The 24869-nt window shown below is 39.6% G+C and overlaps 1 protein-coding gene across 1 annotated transcript in view; it reads right to left on the minus strand.

The window, feature by feature from the left end:
* Positions 1 to 24869, minus strand: part of PREX2 (phosphatidylinositol-3,4,5-trisphosphate dependent Rac exchange factor 2) — a 291836-nt gene that overhangs the window by 41148 nt on the left and 225819 nt on the right. Inside the window, exons 36-37 of the mRNA XM_027127947.1 lie at positions 6902 to 6968; positions 6471 to 6661 (exon numbers count right to left, since the gene is read on the minus strand). Of these exons, the coding sequence (XP_026983748.1) occupies positions 6471 to 6661; positions 6902 to 6968 (258 nt within the window). The remainder of the gene's footprint in view (positions 1 to 6470; positions 6662 to 6901; positions 6969 to 24869) is intronic.

The raw sequence follows: 24869 nt of genomic DNA on the forward strand, positions 1-24869 counted from the left end.
CCCAGAGCCCCATTATTATAGCATCTTATTTTTTCTCTTCTAAAGATTAGTACACAATTTTATATTTTCATTTTTGAGGTTTTTTTGGTTTTCATTCATTAATGATTTTATTAGATATCAAACAAATGAGAATGGTTGCACTGATCATCATCAAATTATAACTGTTAAAGAAGAATAATCAAAACTGCAGCCATATCTAATAACAATTTTAAACACCACCTCTGTCACTGCTACTACTACCTTTATATCAAAGAAGGGTTTTAGACTAATGTGTTTCAGATTCCTGACTATACGAGCATAATTTTAGGGCTTGTTATTGCAAATGTCCAGTATCCTGGCATCATGAGTTAGCAGTTTCTTTTGTTCTATCTAGCCATCTTTCTGGAGATTTAAAATTCAAGATTTCCACTAATCTTGCTGCTAATCTTCCAAGTCATTTTTGGACAGAAAAATAAATGGATACATTTCAAACCTACATTTGCTTATTGCAGTAATTTATTTTTGCCCTCCCATACCTAGAGTCTAACCTACATATGGAAATCCCCGGAGTAAATCCACTCCTCTTACTTGATGTGTTTTTGGCTGCGCAGTGGAGAAAGATGCAGCTTCATCGTCTGCCCTGTTAGGACTCTCATTACCTAAGCCAGGTTACCTTGAGTGCTCTCCTTTTATAAGATTCTGCATTTCCTTAATCTGGGCCTATCTGTCAATTTGTCCTTTGATGCCACGGTGATGACAGAATAAAATATTGCTAAGAAAGGGTCCTTAAATGTCAAACAAAAGTGGTTTTTAAAATTGTTAATTGATAGTTACCTAAAAAATGTTTTTTTTAATTGCTTATATGAACCAAGAATCACTACACTGCTTCATTTGAAATGAAAACTGTTTCATTAACCAAATTGGTAATACGTATTTCCCTTTAGCTGTTTTTATATTTTAACTCCTGGATCTCAGTTTTCTAACAAACGCTTATAATCATACTTTGGGTCCTATACTATGGTCACATGATAGGTTTTGTAAGTTTCTGCTGGAAGAGGGATGATTCTGAGAATTCAACCACCCTCTGCCATCCTGTCCAATGTGAAAAAATGTCTCAATTTCTAAATAACCAACTAAGAAGTGCATTTTGGAAATATACCCTTTTAAGTTGGAAACTTCATATTATATAGTTTATTAGTCCCTAAATTTTTATATATGTTAAAATGAGTTTCCACAATGTATAAAAGGAAAAGCAGTCTAACGCTGGAATACATAGATGGCAGCCAACTTGATGCTCACCATCATTATGCCTTTTAATAATGAGAACAGGCTGACCTTGCCACAGACTGTTTCCTCCTCACACCTGTGTGGGGTTCAAAACAAGTGATTATGATGCTGCTGTTACAGGTGCTGGTGAACCCCTGACACAGTGAGCCCCTCCTGACGCTGCTGTTCACATCCCTCACTGGTGACTGAACACCAAGTATGTTAGCTAATGCAGGGCCTTGTTTCCTGGAAGAGATTCATCCTCACAACAAAACATAAAGATAAAAGGGAATTTATGTGTACAGATCTCCAAGGTTTTGATACTAAGACATCACAGGTGAGTCAGACATGAGGCTTGTGTTCAAATCACCCCACCTTCCTGCAGGACCATCCCAGGACTCCGACACTGCTGAAAATCCATTACTAACAGGTACAAAGAGTACGTGTACAAAAAGTCCCTGGAACAGGTCCTTAAAGGGAAACACTGTGATTCCAGATTCCTTGCTCTCACTAGAAATTTTCTTGACATAACCTTTCAGGTAGCCTCTGGAAATGTCCACCTACTGTTTCCACTGGGGAAGGAAGCAGAAGCAAATGTAGTGCGAGGAATATGGCATCTCTGTTTTTGGATGCGGTAAGACTCATGCTTAGGCTTTACAACATTTGCGGTATGCTGATTCATAACAGTTAAAGGAAAACAGTTGGCTATTAGGCAGGGATGGGAATAAAGAAGCAAAACAAAACGAAATACCGCAGTGAGTGGAAGGATGCTGCAGTAGGAAATAAAAGGGAAATTTAGAACCCATGTGGCATGCTTGTGGGTCTGCAGCAAATAACTGCATGGAACAAAAGAGAACGTTAAAAGCCACAGAGCTGATTCAATACTTTACAAACTTTCAAACTGGCAAAAAATAATTTTGCCTAAAAAGCAGATATATGGACAATATAAAGCATGACTCTTTGTGGGAAAGAAAATTCAAAAGATATTCAAATGTTTGTATTTGCTAATCAAAGAAGTATAAATTAAAGCACTGAAGAAATACAATATCGTTGTACACCTGGTAGAGAAGCACAATAGATAAATGGGTTCTAACACCCTCTGAGGACAAGGTAAAGATGGCAAACAACTATCTAACCTTCTGTTGGGTTTTTACAAGGACAATCCTTTTGGGAACTTAAATAATAATATATTAACCAAAGAGGTTTAAGCTCTTTGACACACTAATTGTATCTGGAGGATATTTTTGTTTACTTTTAGCTTAGTGGAAAATAAAATTGAAATCTGAACAGCTACAAAAAGATGTCTCTCTGCATTAAGGGCAGTAGAGAAAGAAGATAAACCACTAAATTAACAGTTTAGTAAACTGTGGTGTATCAAGTGGCTAGAATATTATGTAGCAAATAAAAGTGATCATGGGAAAGTCTGTGTGGACATTTTAGATAGATGATAGACAGGTAGATAGGTAAATAGATACTATGAGCGTAAAGCAGATTATTAAACTATACTAATAAAACTATGATCAGATGTATGTTGTTTGATAGAAGGTGCAAGAGATGATTCAAAATGAAAATGAAAGAAGGCAGGTCAGGATAGGAAATTTTGGAAAATTTCCATTTATTAAACTACCTTTTAATATCATGTATACTGTTTAAAAGGCAAAAATCCTGATCTTAAAAAAAGACAATCTTCTTTCACTATTCAATAGCAATGGAGATATTTAATGTAAGTAAATGACTGAGGAAAGTGTGTGCAGGCAAGTTCATCAGCAGAATTGTAATGCACATAAAACACTGCCCCAGGAAAGAGAATTTAATAAACAAAGCCGGGCTAAACGCTCTGAAAAGATTTTAATAATTCATCCTGAATCCTATTCCTCCTAATCTTGCATTCACTGTTGTATGCCACCCTGCCATCTAATTCAGGTTGGCATTATAACGTCTAAACCTTAATGCTAATTAAATCTGCCTTTTCATTCTGAAAAATCACATTCTTCTCTTTAATGTCAAACATAAGCCATATAACTCTATACTTGAAAAAATGTTAGATTCCCTTTTTTGGTGAATAAAATCAGAAAAGGCAGGAAGCTGATTATCTAATGGGGATACCATGTTGTTAACCATTTCTCATCTTAATTTCAGAAGCAAATGGTAAAACAGTCTGTGTAGTATTAATTCTGATTCATGTTATCAATTCTCCCCTTTGCCAGAAACTGAGAGTAAACCTCCACGTTCAGTGTTTAGTGTAAATGTGGATCTACTCGGGTTCCTTTCTAGCTGCCTGAATTATAATTACTAAAGAATTGTTTTAGGAACAGTCTTATGTGAGATTTCTGATTCCAATATAAATTAGCACACATTTTATCACCATGAAAAATCTAAGTATAGCCTTCCCTGAAAGACTAAAGATAATGTTAAACTCCTATTTTATTCTGCATAATAGAAAAATAAAACCGTACTATTTTCAAACAGTTTTAACCTTAATTTCGGCATCTGTCATGGGGAATTTGTGCCTACACCTCAGTAAATGTCTCTGAAATGAACTAACTAAAGCCATATTTATTTTGAACTAGAGAAATGGAAAAAGTCAAAATACTTTGAAATTTCAATGTTTTTTGTGATTCCAACACACTAATCAATGAATACAGCAATTATAAAATGGTTGTGGAACATTAATCTGTTTCTCCTACCCATCAGTAGTTAAATTCTAAAATTGTTCATGGGGCACCTCAGAGAATAATTTGGACAAGTTGGTCACGGTTCTAGGATTAAATGGCAATTAAAAAAAAAATTTTTTTTTTGGTCTCACTGTGTGGCTTTCGAGATCTTAGTTCCCCGACCAGGGGTCGAACCTGGGCTCCCTGCACTGGAAGCACAGAGTACTACTGGACTGCCAGGGAATTCCATTAAATGGCAAATTTAACTGCATTAACTTCCAGTAAATTCATGTGGAGATAAGAGCGTATGCTTGTAGTTTGAAGCCTGGAGTGTCCCTTGGTTGTCACAGTCCTCAGATAACTATGATCTTGCACCAGAGTAGGATAAGGACATTAATCAAGGGGATGACACTATGCCGAGGCCACAGTGGCCGCTGTGCTGGTCCTAAAGCACATCATGCTGGTCCCCACTCGGCCTCCCACATTTGTACTCTGCTCCCTAGATGGAACGCTCTTTCTCTGAGATATCTGCATAACTCACTCCTTCACTTCACACAGGTCTCTAATGAAATTTCCTCCATGGAAGGTGCCCGTCCTTCATCCCATCTTGTCCCTTTTTACCTCTCTGACTTCTGTTCTTTTCTGTATTTATTCCACCTACTACATTACTCATTTATTTGTTTACTTGATCATCTGTTTCACCCCAACATGGTTTACATTATATGAGAGAAGGGAGGGTTTTTTTTCAGTGCTTTATCCCAGCAACTAGAACAGTGCTGGCACATAAACAGTGCTCAACGCATATTCACTGAGTGACTGAATAATAAATGAATGAATGAATGAATGGGAACAGAATGAATGAATATGACTGATCAGAGGGAGAGAGCATTTCTCTGCTAGTAAAAAAAAATGATGAAATAATATTTTACTCATTTAGTTGCAGATGATATTTCAATTAAGCTCTTAGTAAGCTTGCAATAGAGCACAAAGTACACAACCATTAAAATAAAGCAGAAAACTCTGTATATTGTATCACCCACAAAAATTTAATTCTCCTTCTAGAGAAATAAAGTCTTGTCACACTTCATAAGCAAGGACATGCTGCGTAGGACTCGTAAACTAGAATTCAGGCACATCAAGTCGAATGGAATGTCACAGATGAGAACCTGCTGATTTGAACTTTCTCCCTCTTTCTACCTCTTTAAAACCCTGACCCATCAAAACCCATTGCAAACGCTACCTTCTCCATGGCAAGTTCTAACCATCTCAAAGATCTATGTTCCTTCTGAACCTTATTTTTTAGCTGTAACTTTCCTAGATCATTTATTTTTCTTCGTCGTCTAGGTAATCTGTTATTTTTGTTACTTTTCATTATGTTTTTGTCATCTTATTTTGTCATACGATTATTTACTATGATTTTTGTTGTTCATGTTTTATGTCTCTAACATGAATACCACCCATTTATGACATTACCAGCCAAGAGCACCAACTGCAGTCCTTTGCATGGGTTAATTAGCAAGTAAATTTGAATAAACAATAACCACCATCCACTCAAAATCTAACTGGCCTCATACTAAGAAGAACTATGAGTGGTGACAGCAGATTCTCTGCTACAATGAGGACTAAATGCTGCCCTATTGTTTCCACCTACATGGTTTCCTTTCGCTGTGAAAATGGAGAGGTGATAGAAGAGGAACAAGTGATGATGAAGAAGGACCTGACTCGGGGTTCTCCCCTCACATTTGCATCTGATGTAGCTGTAGGAATTTATGCACCTACCACAGCTTGCCCAGACACAGCACTGCTGCTTAAGACAGACCAGCTGAAGAGGACCTATCTAAGACTTCTCCTCACATTTTCAGGAAGAGCATATTGTGCGGGCTCCTGGAGTATGATTTTTCAAGGAGTAGGAAGACAGTAGTAACTCCAAGGCAGCATCTAGCTCACCACAGCTGGGTAACAGGGATCCAAACCACTGAAGAAAAAGTTTTGTTTTGCTAGTCACCAGCCCCTACCAAGTTAAGTTCCTAGAGTGAATAAAACAGATGCAAAATTTTGTACCTAAAATATAAATCTTAATATAAATACAAGGGTGATAAGATTCTAGGCCACAGTGATATAAACGTGGGACTGCATTCATTTGTATGAATAAACAGTCACTGAAAATAGAAGAACCAAAGCCAGAAATTACTGTGCAAGAATTATCTGATTTCTAAAGTCTTATTCCAAATATATCTGAGCCCTTTGAATGTTTCCAGCTATAATTTCATGGAGCTAAATGTAATAAACAAGAACCTCCGAATGTAATAAGGTATAGCAAAGATGCAGGCAAGGGCTTCCCTGGTGGCGCAGTGGTTGAGAGTCCGCCTGCTGATGCAGGGGGTGCGGGTTCGTGCCCCGGTCCGGGAGGGTCCCGTGTGCTGCGGAGCGGCTGGGGCCGTGGGCCGTGGCCGCTGGGCCTGCGCGTCCCGGGCCTGTGCTCCGCGGCGGGAGGGGCCACAGCAGTGAGAGGCCCGTGTACCGCAAAAAAAAAAAAAAAAAAAGATGCAGGTAAGGCGGGAAGTCACGTACCGATGCACGCCGCTGTTGCACATGATGACGTGGCAGGCCCCCAGCCTACTGCACAGCTCCGAGGACACCGACAGCAGCCCGACACCGGAGGCGCTGCAAGCCGTGTTCGCACAGGCAGCTGTGCGCTTGGATCTGATAAACGAGGCCACCAGTCGATACAGTTCATCCAAAACGTTGAGAGGCCTCATGAGCTGCAGAAAAAAACGATGCCCATAAGGTTCAACATGTTTAGTAGAAAGAAATCCTTTTAGATGGGATATAATTCACAGTTGTTATAACTTACAGTGAATAGTCTAAAATATTTTATTATGGAGATAACAGAATCAGAGACCACGGATGTTTATAAATTACACAGTGCTCCAGAACACCAGCAAAATTAAATAAGGGAGGTAAATGGCAAAGCAACAGTCAATGCAATCTTCTGTTTTTACCTTATCTACATAAGCAGCTTTGGATGTGGAGTTTGGTGGTGAATTTGACTTGTCCAAGTAGAATGCCCTGTAAGAATACAAAGAATAAATGATCATTTATTGTCAGTAAAATTAAAAAGCATGAAGACATGCAAGTTTCACTGACTTTTTTTTTTTTTTTTTTTCGGTACGCGGGCCTCTAACTGCCGTGGCCTCTCTCGTTGCAGAGCACAGGCTCCGGACGCGCAGGCTCAGCGGCCATGGCTCACGGGCCCAGCCGCTCCGCGGCACGTGGGATCTTCCCGGACCGGGGCACGAACCCATGTCCCCTGAATCGGCAGGCGGACTCTCAACCACTGAGCCACCAGGGAAGCCCAACACTGACTTCCTTTTAAAGACAAATGAATAGACAAAGTGTTGAGCGCTAGGATGAGTGGGACTGGAAAGAACAGTCTTCCACTCAGAAAAACATGACTGAACCTACCATCAGCTCCATTGCTTATCGTATGGCTTCAGAGGGATTACTTAGTGTGTGTCTCAATTTCCTCTTTCGCAATTTGGGGATCACATTAGTTTCTACTTCACAAGGTGACCAAGAAGATGAAGTCGGCGCTAATAAAATGCTTAGGATGGTACACAGTACAGAATACGTGCTCACTGATAGTTACAGTAATTAATATTATTATAAAAGTTGAAAAGAAGATATTTTCTAAAAACATCCCATTTTCACTTACTGTGCAAATGTCAGATTACGAAAATAATACTCAAAACACAGATTTTAAACAGACTGCTTAGCTGGATTCCTTCAGCCACTAAGCTATGCTCAGATTGGAAGTTAAACCCTCTTTGAAGATACACGGGCTCTTTTTTGTCACCAGGATGCAATACGCCAACAACTATTTTAATACACTAAGCGGAATCTTAGTGGCCTGCGATAATTAGATGTGATTTCCAAAGAATTATTGCTGAGTTCGTTTAGCTATTAGCTCAATACTAAACAGAAATTGTAAGAGAATGACCCACGAAGACAGGACATTTAAGTTATATTTAAGCGAGTATGTTTTTAATGAAGTGAAATTATTTAAAAGCTGTGAACACTTAACACTGATATACCAAAATAATAGTAGAATGATGGTCAGACTAGATATTGAAATAAAACTCATTAGACTGGTGTTTCAGAGCAGCTTTTAGGACCTCAAACTATTGATGGATCACTAACCAATGCATGAGTAGCAATGGGCATAATCAGTAAATCAGTGAGGGAGAACTTCATGGCCAGCACTGGTATTTTGAGTCCCACTAGACACACACACACACACACACACACACACACACACACACACACACACACTGCTATTCCAATTACTAGAAGTAGCTAGCAGTAGTGCAGCTTGTTTTTTTGTCTTTTTAAGCTAAAGTCGCATGGATTAATCAAAATTCACACTTTAAATTAGGAAAGCTTTAACTTCTTCTAACTTCCAAAATGTAAATTATGTACATTCTCACCGAGAATGTCTGTTCATCTCTCAAACACAAATTCAAACTACAACAGAAATTTTACAACAGTTCAGCGTCCAAAGCGTTTTGAACTCCTAGGCGATTTCCACGTAGCATCTTGAAACAGAGGTGGTGCCTCAAACCTGGAATCCGCAGAGATACCTTGATCAGATGTCCCTATGCCTTTCCTCAGCTGTGCTTGGTAGAAAGATGTGGCGAAGGAGAGTCCACAGCAGGGACGAATTATTCCCTCAGCCTGAATCCCAGAGCTACCTACCACTCCTGAGCATATAATGCTGACAGGAGCCTGGGGACTACAGCAAACCCAGGCAGTGCCCAGCTCATGACGATTGGGTTACCTTGACAGGTACCACTGCAAAGTGGAACATCCATCACGTGCCATGAAAATATAGTTCCACTCAGATGGTTGCATCAGCAGCTACTGAGAGTACTGGATTGAGAGGAAAATCAAAGGGATTTGATACATCTTCAACTGTTCTAGATTTCCCCCAGTCTCAGAAGGAGATAGCAACAATCTACGAGGATTGCTGTTAACAGGAGAGGAAATGAGCTTGAATTGTGAGAAGTACAGAAACATGCAATGAAGTTGAAGCTATTGGAATAAATGAGCAATTTAGAGAAGCCAGAGGGGGTAGACTCTGTATGGCCTGATAGGCCCTGATAGAGTTGGGTTTTAACTAAAGGCCTCCATTACCAGAAGACAGGCTATTTTATAAATTTTACTGCTGTGCATAACAATTCAGGGTCTCCAGAAAGCTCTGAGTGTCTTTTCACTTCAATTATACAGGTACGTATTTAGGCTGCTGCTATGAAAACCGATGTACGCACTTCCATGCTTTAACAAATTAGTATTTTGCACTTTTGCTTCCCCTTTTAAAGTAATGAAACCTTACAGATACAGGTGATCCCTTGTATCACACTTGTCCACTCCCATTGTTCCAGACTCTCCCCTCCCAGGGTTAACACCACCCAGAAGCTGGCATTTGTCACTTCCATGCTTTCCAAGGTCACCCACACAGTTGGCCCAAGTGGAGGCACCAAGGAACAGGTGTGATCATTGTTCCATATCCTTGTTCACGTTGATGGCATCAGAATTTCAACCTTTGGTGTTGTAATTTTCAATCTGCACATATTTGTCATCCATCTGGATTTCTTCTTCTTTTATAGCCTTCTCATATTGCTTACTTTCGTGCAGTCACATTTGTTTTTTTTTTTTTTGGCTGTGCCTCATGGCTTGTGGGATCTTAGTTCCCTGACTAGGGATTGAACCTGCGCCCTCAGCAGTGAAAGCTCAGAGTCCTAACTACTGGACCGCCAGGGAATTCCCAAGTCTCACCTTTTTTTTTTTTAACATAGAAATTTGTTATTACTTTTTATAGCAAGAGTTAAATTTGATGACATTTAGAAGTTTCTATTCCTCTTTATTTTTTTTTAAATCCAGACTTTCTTTCTATACTTACTTCCTCAAGAATATTCAGTTTTTCAAGTTCATTATTCAATTAATATTTTTGATCCGTGTCTGTCAGTGGTATACTCTGGCATAAAATTTCTAGAATCTAGATTGACAGTGCATTTTTCCCCGCAATACTGCTCTTGGTGTCTGCTCTCAATTAAGTTGTCTTTGTTTGGGGGCTCGTCTATATTTTCTCTCTGATAGGTAAAGATTTTGTTTTTATCCTCAATGCTCTAAAGTTTTACCACAAAGTGTTCAGGTGATGATTTATTTTTATTTATCCAGATAGGTCCTTAGATTGTACTTTCAATTTAAGGAGTCTTGTCTTCAATTCTAAAATAATCTCAGGTATCATCTTTCCCCATAATCTCATCCATTTTCTCTCTCTCTCTCTCTCTCTCTCTCTCTCTCTCTCTCTCACACACACACACACACACACACACACACACACACACACACACACTCATAAACACACATACACTTTCTTTTAAGATCTTATTTTCCCATTACTGCAATTTTGTTGATTTCCTAAATAATATCTTCCAAATGAAAAAACCCTGTCTTTGCCAATCTAGAGTTTATCCTTTCTACTGGGAATTTTATTTCAATGACTATCTTTTTCATTTCCAAGCTTTCTGCCTATTCGTATTTCATTTTTGTAACTAAAAGGTAAAACTCCCCACAAGAATGTAAACTCTCTATGCTGATAAGGATTTGACTTACCTATGCTCACTGCTGCATCTCTAGCACCTCTAACAGAGTGTAGAACATGGTTTGATCTTAATAAATATTTGTAAATAAATAATTGACTTTTTTTTTTTTTTTTTTTTTGCGGTACACAGGCCTCTCCCTGCTGTGGCCTCTCCCGTTGCGGAGCACAGGCCCCGGACGCGCAGGCTCAGCGGCCATGGCTCACGGGCCCAGCTGCTCCGCGGCATGTGGGATCTTCCCGGACCTGGGCACAAACCCGTGTCCCCTGCATCGGCAGGCGGACTCTCAATCACTGCACCACCAGGGAAGCCCATAATTGACTATTTTTATCGCAGGATTTTCTACCTTCTTCATGAATGGCGATCCTTTGTGTATACTTTGAGCATCCAAAATACACTTTGCCATGATGTCTCAATATTTTAATTTCTTTGGGTCAAATTTGTTTCAATGGTCATTTTCCTTGGCTCTTTTGTAGCTTTAGGCTACCTCATGTGCTTTGGAGTTTTGTTTTGCAAGTTCATTTGAAGTAGGAGGATTGTTTTTTTAACATCTTTATTGGAGTATGGAAGATGTTCTGTTCAGTTTTATTTAGTGCTTTGAAACAGCTCCATCCAATCTCTCTCATCATCTTTTTCTTACAAATGATTCTGTGCTCATTTTGTGCCCAGAATTACCCATCTGTAATCAGTTTCATATTGGTGATTTGAGTATTACATTGTCCAGACATCTGAATTATTACCAGTCACGTCACTGAACCAGTGAGTGATTTGGTTCAGTTCTTAGTTTAAGAGCCGTGTTGTCTTTCTCTTGCCATCTTAACGTCTACAAAAGTGATAAAGTCCGGAGTTTGCATCCTTGCTCAGAAGTAGAGGGGCCCTTCTCTACAACCTGGTTTCAGAGTGAGGCTCACTCTGGATCTCCACCTAGTGTCGGATGACTTTAATTTCTCATTTCCCTGCACACGTTGTACCGGCCCCTTGTCCACCTGCAGAGCCCAGGAGGCCAGAGGCCTCAACACAGCTTACAAATCAGCACTTGAATTCCCGCTCCATCTGTGGGCCACTGAGATGATAAATTATGAGCTCAGCTGCGACTCTTGCATTTTCTGTTTTCATCTTTTGTCTAGCATGGCTATATGCTTGGAACAGAGAGGATGCTTCACAGCTGGAACCCACAGAGAGAATACCGATCAGATGTCCTCACGCCTTTCCTCAAGTGTGCTTGGTAGAGAAAGTAATGTGGTTAAAAAGAGTATGCAAGTCCATGGACAAATTATTTAGCCTCATGTGGCCTCAAGTCCCTCATTTTTACAATGGATAGTAAAATTGTCTAATATATAGGTAGCATAATGTTGAAGACGAATCAGTGCATATGAAGTGCTCAGTACTGTGGTGAGCAAATAGGACTCATGCAATAGACAATAATCATCACTATTCATGTGTGCACAGTAGGAGGGGACTCTGGGAACATTTTTATCCATAGCCAGGAGTAAAATAAGGCCAAAACCTTCTGCTTTCCCCTGAGGTCATCTAGAATATTTTATGATACATGTAAAAAATGAAAATTAAAGTAGATATTTGGAATCTACATAATTCCATCAGTGTACAGAGTTCAAGTCTAAAAAGAAAAGAACGCTTTTAGGTTAAAGACAAGGAGAGTGTCAGTGAAACGGCTTAATCAGGTGCACTGGTTGTAAAGCCTGCAGTTCTTCTATACCTTGGACAGACTGGGAAGAAATATATTCTGTAAAAGCAGTCCATGTCATCAACACCACCTGAGGAAAACTTCACTCTAGAAACCTACCACTACAGCAGGCCACACTGAGCCCTCCTCCTGCTTTCTGAAAGAGATGTTCCTTTAAAAAGAAAGTTGTCCCTGATTCAGCCCGTTTAGAGCATGATCATGTTGATCTAATCCCGCTATAGTCACTTAAACTGACTTGGAAGAAATCTTCAAATTTTCCTTGGGACAAAATCTTTAAAGAAAAAAAAAACATATTTGATGAAGCCAGCCAACAGAAAACTAAAATTAAAAAATTTTAAAGATTTAAAATGTATAAATGCTCACATCAAGTTAAACCCTTATTCAGAAAGAATCTTGTCTTTTCTAAGCTGCTATAGAGCAAAACTAAAATAGAAAAGGCATCTAATGATATAACTGCACCATTCAAAATACTTTTAGAAGATAAAAGCCTAACAAGTTCAGAGTTAAATATATTGGCTGATCCAGACTTGTGCGAGTAGTTAATATTCGTGAATCCATGATTATAGAAAGCAACAAATTATTATAAAGTATATCTATGGGCTGATGACATCTAGAGAATAGAACCATGAAAAACAGCTTCTTTGTGACTCCTGTGAAATTTACACAGCCAAGAAATATTTTAATTCAGTCAACTATTTGTTAAAATAAAAATTAGGGCTTCCCTGGCGGCGCAGTGGTTGAGAGTCCGCCTGCCGATGCAGGGGACACGGGTTCGTGCCCCGGTCCGGGAAGATCCCACATGCCCCGGAGTGGCTGGGCCCGTGAGCCATGGCCGCTGAGCCTGCGCGTCCGGAGCCCGTGCTCCGCAACGGGAGAGGCCACAGCAGTGAGAGGCCCGCGTACCGCCAAAACAAAAACAAAACAAAACAAAAATTTGGACTTGGGCCTTCAACTAGTTTTGGGTACTCCCCCCTCAGAAAAATGGTTGTTCAGCCATGTATTTTACCATCCCTAAGGTTCACAAGCATTCACAGGACTTTAGTATTTTTCAGAATATGACAAATAAATTCTCACAGGGAATAAATTTCTAATGCAGTTCCCTTAATTACAAAAGTCCTGCAATACCCCTTAATCAAAATTTACAAGAGAGTTAATGGTAAAACTGGATTAATGCCAAAACTGACTGTGGTTTATTATGTTTCTGAGGTTAGTAAGAATGAAGTCATGGTTCTTTGTCTCAATACAGCAAATCTTATTAAGACCATTTTGAAAGCACTCCTGCTACTTTATGTAGGAGGAACAGTAAGTTTCCTTTCATGCAGGCATACATCAGGCTTTGTTGTCACAACTTGTAAATGAACCCTGCCATATAAAATGGATATATTATGATATTTTCCATTTAGTCCCTATAGAATAAAATACCAATGAAAGAGGTGATAATGTCATGTTACAATAAATAGTGGTATAGATATATCCAAATTAAATAGTAACTACAATGGAACAGATCTTGGGAAAATATCTCATACAATCTAGCAGCAAAGGCAAATACACAGGTATCTAGAATGCAGGGCAGAAAGTGATAGGTACCTTAAAAGGTACAGAAAGTTATTGGGATACACCCACATGAGGAAGAAGGAAGGCCACATAAGAATATGGTACATGAGTTGGATTTTGACGGATGGATGGGACAGGTCAAAATGGGAAAACAGCATTTCAAGTGGAGGAAACACCATAAACAGAACAGAAAGAGCCATGGATGGAGCCAGGCTGGCCAAAGAGCAGGTTCGTGTAAGGCAGGGAGAGAAAGTGCTGGGTAAGTGGGCTGGATTATTTTGTGAGGAAATTAAATACCAAACTAAGGAATTGTAATGAACTTGTTAAGCAGTAGAGAAGCACTGCACAGTAAAAACTTTGCTACCCGTAAAAAAGTAAGAATAAATGGAAAGAAGTACATGACCCATAAGATACGACAATTTAGGTAAATTAGAGCTGCAAGAGACCCTAGAAACGAAAAGACTAGTTCAGCATTCGTAACAAGACCATGGAATGGACATAGGTAATCGATGTTTGCCAGGAGAGAAAGAAAATGAGTTTGGAGAACATCGAGATTAGTTCACGGAGAGTTATGCAAGTTAATGTATTGATACTAACAAGAATTAGGAAAATGATTTCTCCAACTAGTAAAGAATTAGGGTCATAGCTCTATAGGGTCAGGCTGGTGCTCCAGGAATGGTCAGGTTTTTACATAAAGAGAGACCACACAACAGCCTGACCTGATATAAAATTTAAACATATTAATTTTGTCACAGGAGATACTCAGAGGTTAAATCAATGACAAAAGTGATTGGCATTTGGCAATCTCATTTGGCACTTGTTTTTGCTTTTTCTGGGCATGCTGGAGGATATCCAATTTCTAAGATAGGTGATTAAGGCATAAGAGCCACTGGTGTTTTATAAATAAGGAGGAACAACTATAGTATTCAGCTCAGGTCTCTACTATATTCTTGTTTCTTCTCCAGATCATTGCTTATGAGATCATCTCTATATTTATAATAATTTATGGAAATTTCTCACTTAGTCAGACTCATATATACTTCTTCTAATACCATGGCCTACTCCTAAATATTCTAAACTGTATCAGGTAGCTTTGGGATTTTAGCATTTACTCTGCATTTCAAAAAGGCGCTATGACAATGGTCAATTATGGATATTAACCATAGACATGATTATATATGCCATTATTACAGTGGTACAGCAGTCGACTATAGGTGTGACTGTTTCATTGAGTATCACTGTTAAACTGCATTTGACTATCATAGCACTTAAGTTAGGAAAAAAAAAATTCCACAGAAAATCTCATTAAGATACACCGATCTTTTGTATAAAGGAGAATCACCGGACAGGTTCAACCTGTGCCTACATATGGGCAAAGAATACATGATGGGTAAGTAGGTAGGAGAATGTTGATTTGTCCCTTCATCCCACCCACCTTCTGTGTCCATAAACATTAGCCTGACTTCTCTGGACTAGGCTTTATTTAAAGTTACATGAAGAGAAACTCTGAATAATGAGATAGACTTGGATTTGCTTGGATAAATTTGTCTTTCGGCTTGTCAAAAACAGAGCACCTAGGGTTATAGGTGTTGTTACAAAACTGCCTGTTATCAATTAAGAGCTCCATTTCTACTTGAGTGTCAGGGAAAAAAATTCCTGGAAGGTTAACAAGACAATATGTGTGACCACAGAGAGCAAGACTTTCTCAGATTATATATATAAAAAAAATCCCTCTGAGATTTCTCTTAGGCCCCGAAAACAGAATTATGGTGTCAGAGACAGTGGAGACATACCCCACTCCTCCCTACTGCTGTTGATAACCCAATTTCATTCTTCTCCTTTTTTTTTTTTTTTTTTGCGGTACACGGGCCTCTCACTGTTGTGGCCTCTCCCGTTGCGGAGCACAGGCTCCAGACGCGCAGGCTCAGTGGCCATGGCTCACGGGCCCAGCCGCTCTGCAGTATGTGGGATCTTCCCGGACCGGGGCACGAACCCGTGTCTCCTGCATCGGCAGGCAGACTCCCAACCACTGTGCCACCAGGGAAGCCCCACTCTTCTCCTTTTTGACAACCTTCACTCAGTGAGTTGACTGGATTAAAATCCTCTTCTCTGCTTCCCAAACCCTCCTTTACTCCACGAGGAATTTTGCTCCTCTTTTCATGAGTCTTCTAGGGTGATATTCCTTTCCTGCACCTGCAACACGTACATACCACCACAGGCACCATCTACTGTTAAAATTCTGCATAAAAACAGATTTCCCAATGGCAACACCATGCCCAGCCATTACAGAACACAATCTTCGTGAAAATGGACAGAAAAAGCAAATCCTTAAAAATAGGAAATCCTTCCCAAGAATAAAGTTTAATTATATTTTTAAAAATCTCATTACACCCAGGAAAAACCGTAAAGTCAAGGAATATTTCTGTTTTTAAACTAATTCTATTTAATTTAATAACAATTATGTCTCCAGAACGTGTGGCATGCCCATATTAAAGGATGCTTTTTTAGGTTTAAACTCATAAAAGTCTTATAATGGCTCAACTGACACGAAGTTGACAGGTCAGTGCCTTCTCCACATCTTTCTGTGTATTCCTTACTTGACTCCAGTCAGCCTTCAAAATTACCTTTATAAAGCACAGATATGAGCATTTCATTAACTTGCTTAAAGACCTTCAAATTCTCCCAGCACCCAAAGTCTACACCTGGGGTATTCAAGGCCTCTCTTAACAATTCAGCAACAAACTTCCCGTCCCATCTCTCACCTCTTCAGCCTGCCATGTTCAAGTTCGAGTCCTCTTAACATACCATCCACATGAAAATCTCTCCACCTTCTCTCGTGTTACTCTCTCTGCCTGGAATGGCCTCTCACCTCCTCTGCTTGGCAAAATTCCACTGATCCTGCAACACCCTGCTCAAATATGACATCTTCTTGAGAACTTCCCCACTGAAACAAATTTATCTCACTATATGACACCAAGTTGCACTCCTTCTGTCCACTCTGCTAAATTGCATACTCTCAGTGGGCAGAGACCCTTTTTTCTTTTAACATTTTTACTGGAGTAGAATTGCTTTACAATGTTGTGTTAGTTTCTGCTGTATAACAAAGGGAATCAGCTATATGTATACATATAATCCCCATATCCCCTCCCTCTTGCATCTCCCTCCCATCCTCCCTACCCCACCCTTCCAGGTGGTTTGCTTTTTTTTAAATAAAAATTTATTTATTTATTTTTGGCTGCGTTGGGTCTTCATTGCTGTGCGTGGGCTTTCTCTAGTTGCGGCGAGCAGGGGCTACTCTTCGTTGCGGTGCACGGGCTTCTCATTGCGGTGGCTTCTCTTGTTGCAGAGCACGGGCTCTAGGCGCGTGGGCTTCAGCAGTTGTGGCTCTCGGGCTCTAGATTGCAGGCTCAGTAGTTGTGGCGTACAGGCTTAGTTGCTCCGCGGCATGTGGGATCTTCCCAGACCAGGGCTCGAACCCGTGTCCCCTGCTTTGGCAGGCGGATTCTTAACCACTGCACCACCAGGGAAGTTCGAGACCCTTTTTTTGAGTAAGGATCAATTTTTTTAATGTTCATGCTTTTTTAAAATTGTGATATAGTGGATGTACAATATTATATGTTACAGGTGTACGACACAGTGATTGACAATTTTTAAAGGTTATATTCCATTTAGAGTTATTATAAAATACTGGCTATATTCCCTGTGTTGTACAATATATCCTTGTAGCTTGTTTATTTTATACATGATAGTTTGTACCTCTTTATCCCCTGATCCTATCTTGCCCCATTTTTAAAAATTTTGTGATCCCATACCCAAGACAGTGCCTGACTCATAGCCTGCAACTAATACTTGATGTAGTATTGAACTGAATTGAGTTTTATGAGAGCTATAAAGGAATTGGGGTTTCCACACTGTCAAGCAACTAAATATATGTGTGACCTCATAGAGAAAAAGAAATATATTAAATATCTTAATTTTTAAAATAGATAAAATAATTATTATGCACATTTGAAAAAGAACTCTTTGTAGGAAGAGTTCTTCTTAAGTTTATAAATATTAGACTACATCTCAATTAACACTGAAGCACAATACTTAAAGGATTTAACAATCATCAGAACTTAAAAATAGGGAGGGCCTTCCCTGGTGGCGCAGTGGTTGAGAGTCCGCCTGCCGATGCAGGGGACACGGGTTCGTGCCCTGGTCCGGGAAGATCCCACGTGCCGCGGAGCGGCTGGGCCCGTGAGCCATGGCCGCTGAGCCTGTGCGTCCGGAGCCTGTGCTCCGCAACGGGAGAGGCCGCAACAGTGAGAGGCCCGCGTACCACAAATAAAAAAAAAAAAAACAATAGGGAGGAAGGGCATTTCAATATTCCCTCCTTGGTGAAAGACAACTATGATTAAGAGAAAAATATTCATAAGGTCTCTTGCAAGACTCACAGGAAGGCTGTTTTACCTATAAATGACTAGCAGAAATGATACAGCAAAATTCTTGTTCAGTTCTAAATAAGAAAAGACAAAAACAAACATGACTAAGTACTATCACATTTAGATGTTAAATGTCTAATTCTTGGCTATCATACTTTTACACTAGAACCTATAAAAAGCTGTGATTTCCTTTAAGTGGCAAAATCCACGGCCCCTCGTACAATACCTGACACGTGGCAAATTACTCAATATTAGCAATCATTATCATTTTTATTCATTACTTAACATTTTTAAAATTTTTAAATAAAAGTATATATTTAAGGTACAGAATAAGATGATCTGAAACACATAATGAAATGAGTACTAGAGTCAAGCTCATTAGCATATCATTACCTCACACAGTTACCATTTTTTTGTGTATGTAAAATTTCCTGGATTCTACTCTCTTAGCATGCTTCCAGGGTTCAATACAGTATCATCAAGTACAGACAACATGCCGGTACATAAGCTCTCTAGACTCATTCATCCTACATAACTGCAAATCTGTACCCTCTGACCAACATCGTCCTATTTCCCCCACCTCCCTATTCTACTCTGTTTCTCTGAGTTCAACTTCTTCTTCTTCTGTTTTTCCAGATTCCACATATAAGTGATATTATACGGTATTTGTTTTTCTCTGTCTGGCTTATTTCATGGAGCATAATGTCCTCCAGGTTCATCTCGCTCTGCCCTGGCCATAAGGTTTCTGCTAAGAAATCTGCTGATAGCCTCATGGGGGTTCTCTTGTATCTGAGCAATTTTTTTCCTTTGCTGTTTTAAAAATTCTCTCTTCATCTTTCAGTTTAGACAATTTTATTATAATGTGTCTTGGAGAAGAACTTCCTGGGTTGAAACTTTTTGGAGACCTATAAATTCATGAACTTGGATGTCCAAATTCCTACCCAGATTTGAGAAGTTATCAGCTATTATTTCTTTAAAAACCCATTCTGCCCCTTTCGTCCTCTCTTCTCTTTCTGGGGCTCCAGTAATATGTAGGTTGTTTCTCTTAATGGTATCCCATAATTCATGTAAGCTTTCTTCACTGTTTCCCTTTTTTTTTTCTTTTTGTTCCTCTGACTGGATAATTTCAAGTATCCTGTCTTCAAGTTCACTGATTTTTTTCTTCTGCTTGGTTGAATTTGTTGTTGAGGTTCTCTATTAAATTCTGCAGTTCAGTCATTGTATTCCTCAACTTGAGGATATTTGTTTAGGTTTTATAAATGGTTTCTATTCCTTTGTTGGACATCTCATTTTGTTCATTCACTGTTTTCCTAATTTAGTTGTCTGTGTTTTCTTATATTTCACTGTATTTCTTTGAGAATCCTTCTGAATTCTTTGTCAGGAGGTTTACAGATCTCCATTTTTTTAGAGTCAGTTATTGAAGCTTTTTTTCCCTTTGGTGATGACATGTTTCCTTGATTATTCATGATCCTTGTGCTCTTGGGTTGGTGTCTATGCATTTGAAGTAAGAGGCAACTCTTCCAGTCTTTACCGACTGGCTTCAGCAGGAAGAGCTTTTCACCAGTCAGTCCCCACAGAAATTCTGCTGGAGCCATCTGGTGGAACCTGTAGGCAGGCAGGTCTTGTGCCTGGGTCAGCAGGTGGACAGGCTTGGTGTTTGGGTCTACAGGGACCAGCCTAGTACTTGGGTCTGAAGAAGCCCACCTGGATCCTGGGGCCATGGGGGATAGACTGGTGCTGGGGTCCACAGGGAAGATGGGTGCTCACGTCACTCTCCTTCCCCCAGGGAGAGGGTGCCTCTCTCCACACTGGGATGGCCAGACTTGAGGGAGGGGTGATGCGGATACCGTGAAATGGCCTCTGCTATCCTCTTCAATGCATCCTTTCTTATTTATGTGCTCCATTCAGGTGCTGTAACCCTTCACCTAGAATCCTTAGCTCTTATGAAGTCATTTTTATTAATAGATAGTTGTTCAAATTGATGTTTTTGTGAGGGGAGGAGCATTGGAAACTACTAAACTACCATCTTGCTGCTGTCACTACCCCAGTATTATTCATTCTTTAAGACCCATCTTTAACAACACCGTCTCTCTCAAACTTCCTAAGGATCTTCAGAGTCAGTGGCTCTTCCATGGACCCCAGCAGCTACTGCATCCCTACACATCAGTACCTATTGTTGTGATCTGAAGGGCTTGGTTTACATGTTTCTTTCCCCCACTAAACTATAAGCACCTTGTAGACAGAGACAATGTACAGTGTACCTTTATTACTTTATCACCTGACACAGTGCCACGCACACTGTGAGTATGCAATACACTTTGGTTGAATAAATAAACGAATAATTAACTTTCCTAAAATTCCTGCTGAATAACAGGTCTAAACCATTTCCAAGAAGAAAGTGTCTTCTTTCAAGAAAGAGTCTGTGTCCAAAAGTATTAGAAATCATCTATCACAAATAGCTGTTGGTCAAGAAAAATATTGCCAAGCATGGTAAATTTTCCCCATCACAAAGCAAACATACACTCTCACTATTTTTCTTATGAACCTTACTTAAAATGGAAAAATATTAACTGTCTGAAAAAGACAAACCGGGTCACTGCCCTATTTTGAACTTTGTAAGTGTTTAATTAGGATCTGCTGAAGCAGTGTGGAACTATCACTGTCTTCTAAGATATTAAGGCAGACAATTCAAAAATGAGTCTCATCTCGTAAAAAATTGCACACATCTGCTTCAGAAGGAAGGCTTGGGAAATTGTAATATGACTAGAAATACTGACATACAGACATCTGAAAGATGTCATTAGCAGAATTTAGAAATAGTGAGTATGGTAAGTGAAAATACATTAAGAAATTGAAGGTCCCTTGGGACTTTTTCTTTGTAATTTCATTCCTCAGATGAGCAAACAGATCACAGGTAAGTTTTAAAGAACTATTTGGAATTGAACATGATCTCTGTGAGGGCAGGGGCTACACCATGTTACCACTGTATGCCTGGCACCTAGAATATTGCCTGAGCCAAAGCAGTTGCTCAGTAAATACTCGTTAAATGAATCATTAAGGAAAAGTGAAAATCAGCATGGATAGACAAGAAATCAAGTCGTCCACTACTGAGTCCTTCCTGCAAAGAACTGTAAGTTTGATCAAGTGCATTCTAATAAAAATGTAAACTGAGTGAAGTAAGTCAGACAGAGAAAGAGAAATATTGTATGATACTGCTTCTATGCAGAGTCTAAAAAAAAATAAAAATAAATGATACAAATGAACTTATTTACAAAACAGAAACAGACTTAGAGAACGAACTTATGGTTACCGGGGGGAGAAGTGGAGGGGAGGGATAGTTAGGGAGTTTGGGATTGACATGTACACACTGTTATATTTAAAAAGGATAACAAACAAGGACCTACTATATAGCACAGGGAACGCTGCTCAATATTATGTAACAACCTAAATGGGAAAAGAATTTGAAAAAGAATAGATGCATGTATATGTATAACTGAATCACTTTGCGGTACACCTGAAACTCACACAACATTGTTGATCAAGTCTACTCCAATATAAAATAAAAAGTTAATAAAAAAGTAAGTACGTCTTCATCTATCCATGTATCTTTTAGACACTGTCCAATAACGTCCTTCCTCTTCCAGTCCAAATTTCTCCCAAAAAAATCTACCTCGGTAATTCTCCTTCCAAACCCCTGAACCACTCCCCTTAGCTGACCGCAGTCAGATCTCCACCCATCACACTACTCACACCGTTCTCCCTATTAATGCCAAATCCAGTGGACATTTTCCAGGTGTTATTTTCTGAATCTCTTCTTACAGATGCACTCTTGATCACCCACTCCTTCACATTCTCTATCCACTAAGTCTTTTGACATTGGGCTGGTGCCTTGTTGGTTCCCACACAATTCCTTAACCTTGCCTTTCTGCCTCTTCCACGGGCTCCTCTTCCTGACCTGCCCCTTCAGCACCTGATTCTGCCTCACCTCACTATTCTCCCTCTGAACCCTCTCCTGGGTCATCTTTTTTTCCTCTCAGGGACTCAAATCTGTGCATCTCTAAGCTCCAGATTTGTGTGTTTACTTATGTGTTCAATAAATAAATACTTTGCAAGCCAGGCACAGTACCAGGCACCGGGATAAAAGGTGAAAAAAAGACAGTGTTTACCTGCAAAGAATTTATGTTTGAGAGTGAGGACGATAAATAGGTAATTACAATCCAGCGTGATGAGTGATCTAAAAAGGGTTATTAGCAGAGTGTTAGAAAAGCACATCAGTGAACACATTAGGACAAACAGTGAAGTAAGTCAGAAAGAGAAACAGAAATACCGCACGCTAACACATATGTATGGAATCTAAGGGAAAAAAAAAAAGGTCATGAAGAACCTAGGGGCAAGACGGGAATAAAGACACAGACCTACTAGAGAACAGACTTGAGGATATGGGGAGGGGGTAGGGTAAGCTGTGACAAAGTGAGAGAGAGGCATGGACATATATACACTAACAAACGTAAGGTAGATAGCTAGTGGGAAGCAGCCGCATAGCACAGGGAGATCAGCTCGGTGCTTTGTGACCACCTAGAAGGGTGGGATAGGGAGGGTGGGAGGGAGGGAGACGCAAGAGGGAAGAGATATGGGAACATATGTATATGTATAGCTGATTCACTTTGTTATAAAGCAGAAACTAACACACCATTGTAAAGCAATTATACTCCAATAAAGATGTTAAAAGAAAAATAGGTACTAGGCAAAGGGAATGAAGGGTCTTTAAGGCATAAGGAAAATTTAGAAGTGAGAACAGAAGTTGTCCATTTAGATCGTGGAACTTAAGTCTCTGCAAAGCTTCTTAATTCCCTCCAGAGAGGGGAAGGCATGAGAAATGGCAGTTGGGTGATGACTCAGCAGATCTAAACAACAGTTGAATGAATGAATGAGTGAATGAAAAGGTAAAGAAGGAACAAGAGGGGGAGGAGGTGATAGAGAAGAGAGGGACAGACACGGGGGGGTGGGGGACGACAGGGAAGGAAGGGGGGAGGAAGAAGGAGAGGGAGGGAGAGGGTGCCTCACCCTTTATTTATCATGGATTCCGCTATGTTGGTTTAGATATAAATGACGAGGCAAATGATGTAAGACTTACAAGATTCTTCCATTGTCCTGACTGTTGATAAAACACTGTCTAACCTTCTGAAATCTGTCTAAAAATCTGTCTAACCTTCCTGAAATCCTTGTAACATTCAGCAACAGGGACTTGAGAATAATAAGAAATACTAACCCTACACTATGGATATGAGGGCATGTTCTTAATACTTTCATTCAATTACTTCAATACTCTTTAAGCAACTATTTAGGTATAAAGCCCTGTTCTGTTTCAGGAATGCAGCAATGAGCAGAGACAAAGCTCCTTCCCTCAGGGAGCTTGCACTCTAGCACACACGAGGGGTGGTGTGAATCTGTCTTTCTTCTCTGGTGAAAGTCTGAAAAACCCGACTCCAGAAGCCTTTCTGTGTGGGAAAACAGTGACTCCTAATGCTGGCTCTTCCCACATCCGCGTTTCTACTATAGGCAGCCCTGTTCCCTATGTGGTTTTCAAAGACATTTCTTCACCCAGACATGAGACAAGCTTGCTCTCCCCGCTTCAGAGTCTGCTCTCGGTTCACCTTCCAATTTCCACCTCTGTTTAGGGAACACGCACACATATATGAAAGACCAAAGCGACATCTCTTACCAGCAATTGTTTACTTTAAATTCTAGCCTATGTGGTCTAGCTTAGTACCTCTCAAAATGTGGTTCTCAGACTTAAGTAAAGAACTTGTTCCCAAGAGTTCAGAAATTGCATAACAATTTATATTGCCTCAACATGCAAATAATTAACAGTACTTTTGTTATTGGATAGGAAATTGATCAGTCCAGTAAGTCGTACGTGGCGTGAGCTGCAGAAGAGTCACGCACAGGAGGGCTACAGGGCGATAAGTGATATCTGAAGGTTAGTTTGTCAACCATAAACCAAAAGGGTATAAAAACTGAAATCAAACGTAAACATTTGTTTTTATTTACAACTTATCTCTACTGTCACTTTGTCAATCAGAATTTTAAAAATTGATGGTTTAATATAATTAACTATATGAGAGAAATCAAATCGGTAGAATTTATCCATAATTTATGGATGCCAATAGAATTTCATTTTATTTTTGTTAAGAAATTGTGTTTAAATCTTCCCTTCCTGTGAATATATATCTCTGTTAAACTGGTTTTCTTCTATTAGGAGGGTTACGGGTTATTAAAACAAGCATAGAAAGAATTTAGAGGCGCATTTTCCCCTGTAAGCTAGGCTGCCATCCCAACCTAGACTAGTTACCAAACAAGAAACTACTCATTTCTCACATTTAAAACTTTCAATATTGGTATATGCAGTGTTTGTTCAAAGTATACATAAAGATGTTGACTATGGGGAATCGCTATTTCTCTCATAACTTTAATTTTGATTGCAAAATAACAAAAATGACCTCAATGGCAATACTTTACTAATTGCCCAAAGACTCTGGGAGCATTCGAGGTAGTGCAGAACAGAGCTGAATGTGATACCTTCCATTTAGCTTTTAATTACAAATTGTATAAAAAGTTATCGCTT

The sequence above is a fragment of the Aethalodelphis obliquidens genome, unplaced genomic scaffold, assembly GCF_003676395.1.
Source record: "Aethalodelphis obliquidens isolate GAN/ISIS:26980383/991018 unplaced genomic scaffold, ASM367639v1 scaffold33, whole genome shotgun sequence".
Taxonomy (NCBI): domain Eukaryota; kingdom Metazoa; phylum Chordata; class Mammalia; order Artiodactyla; family Delphinidae; genus Aethalodelphis; species Aethalodelphis obliquidens.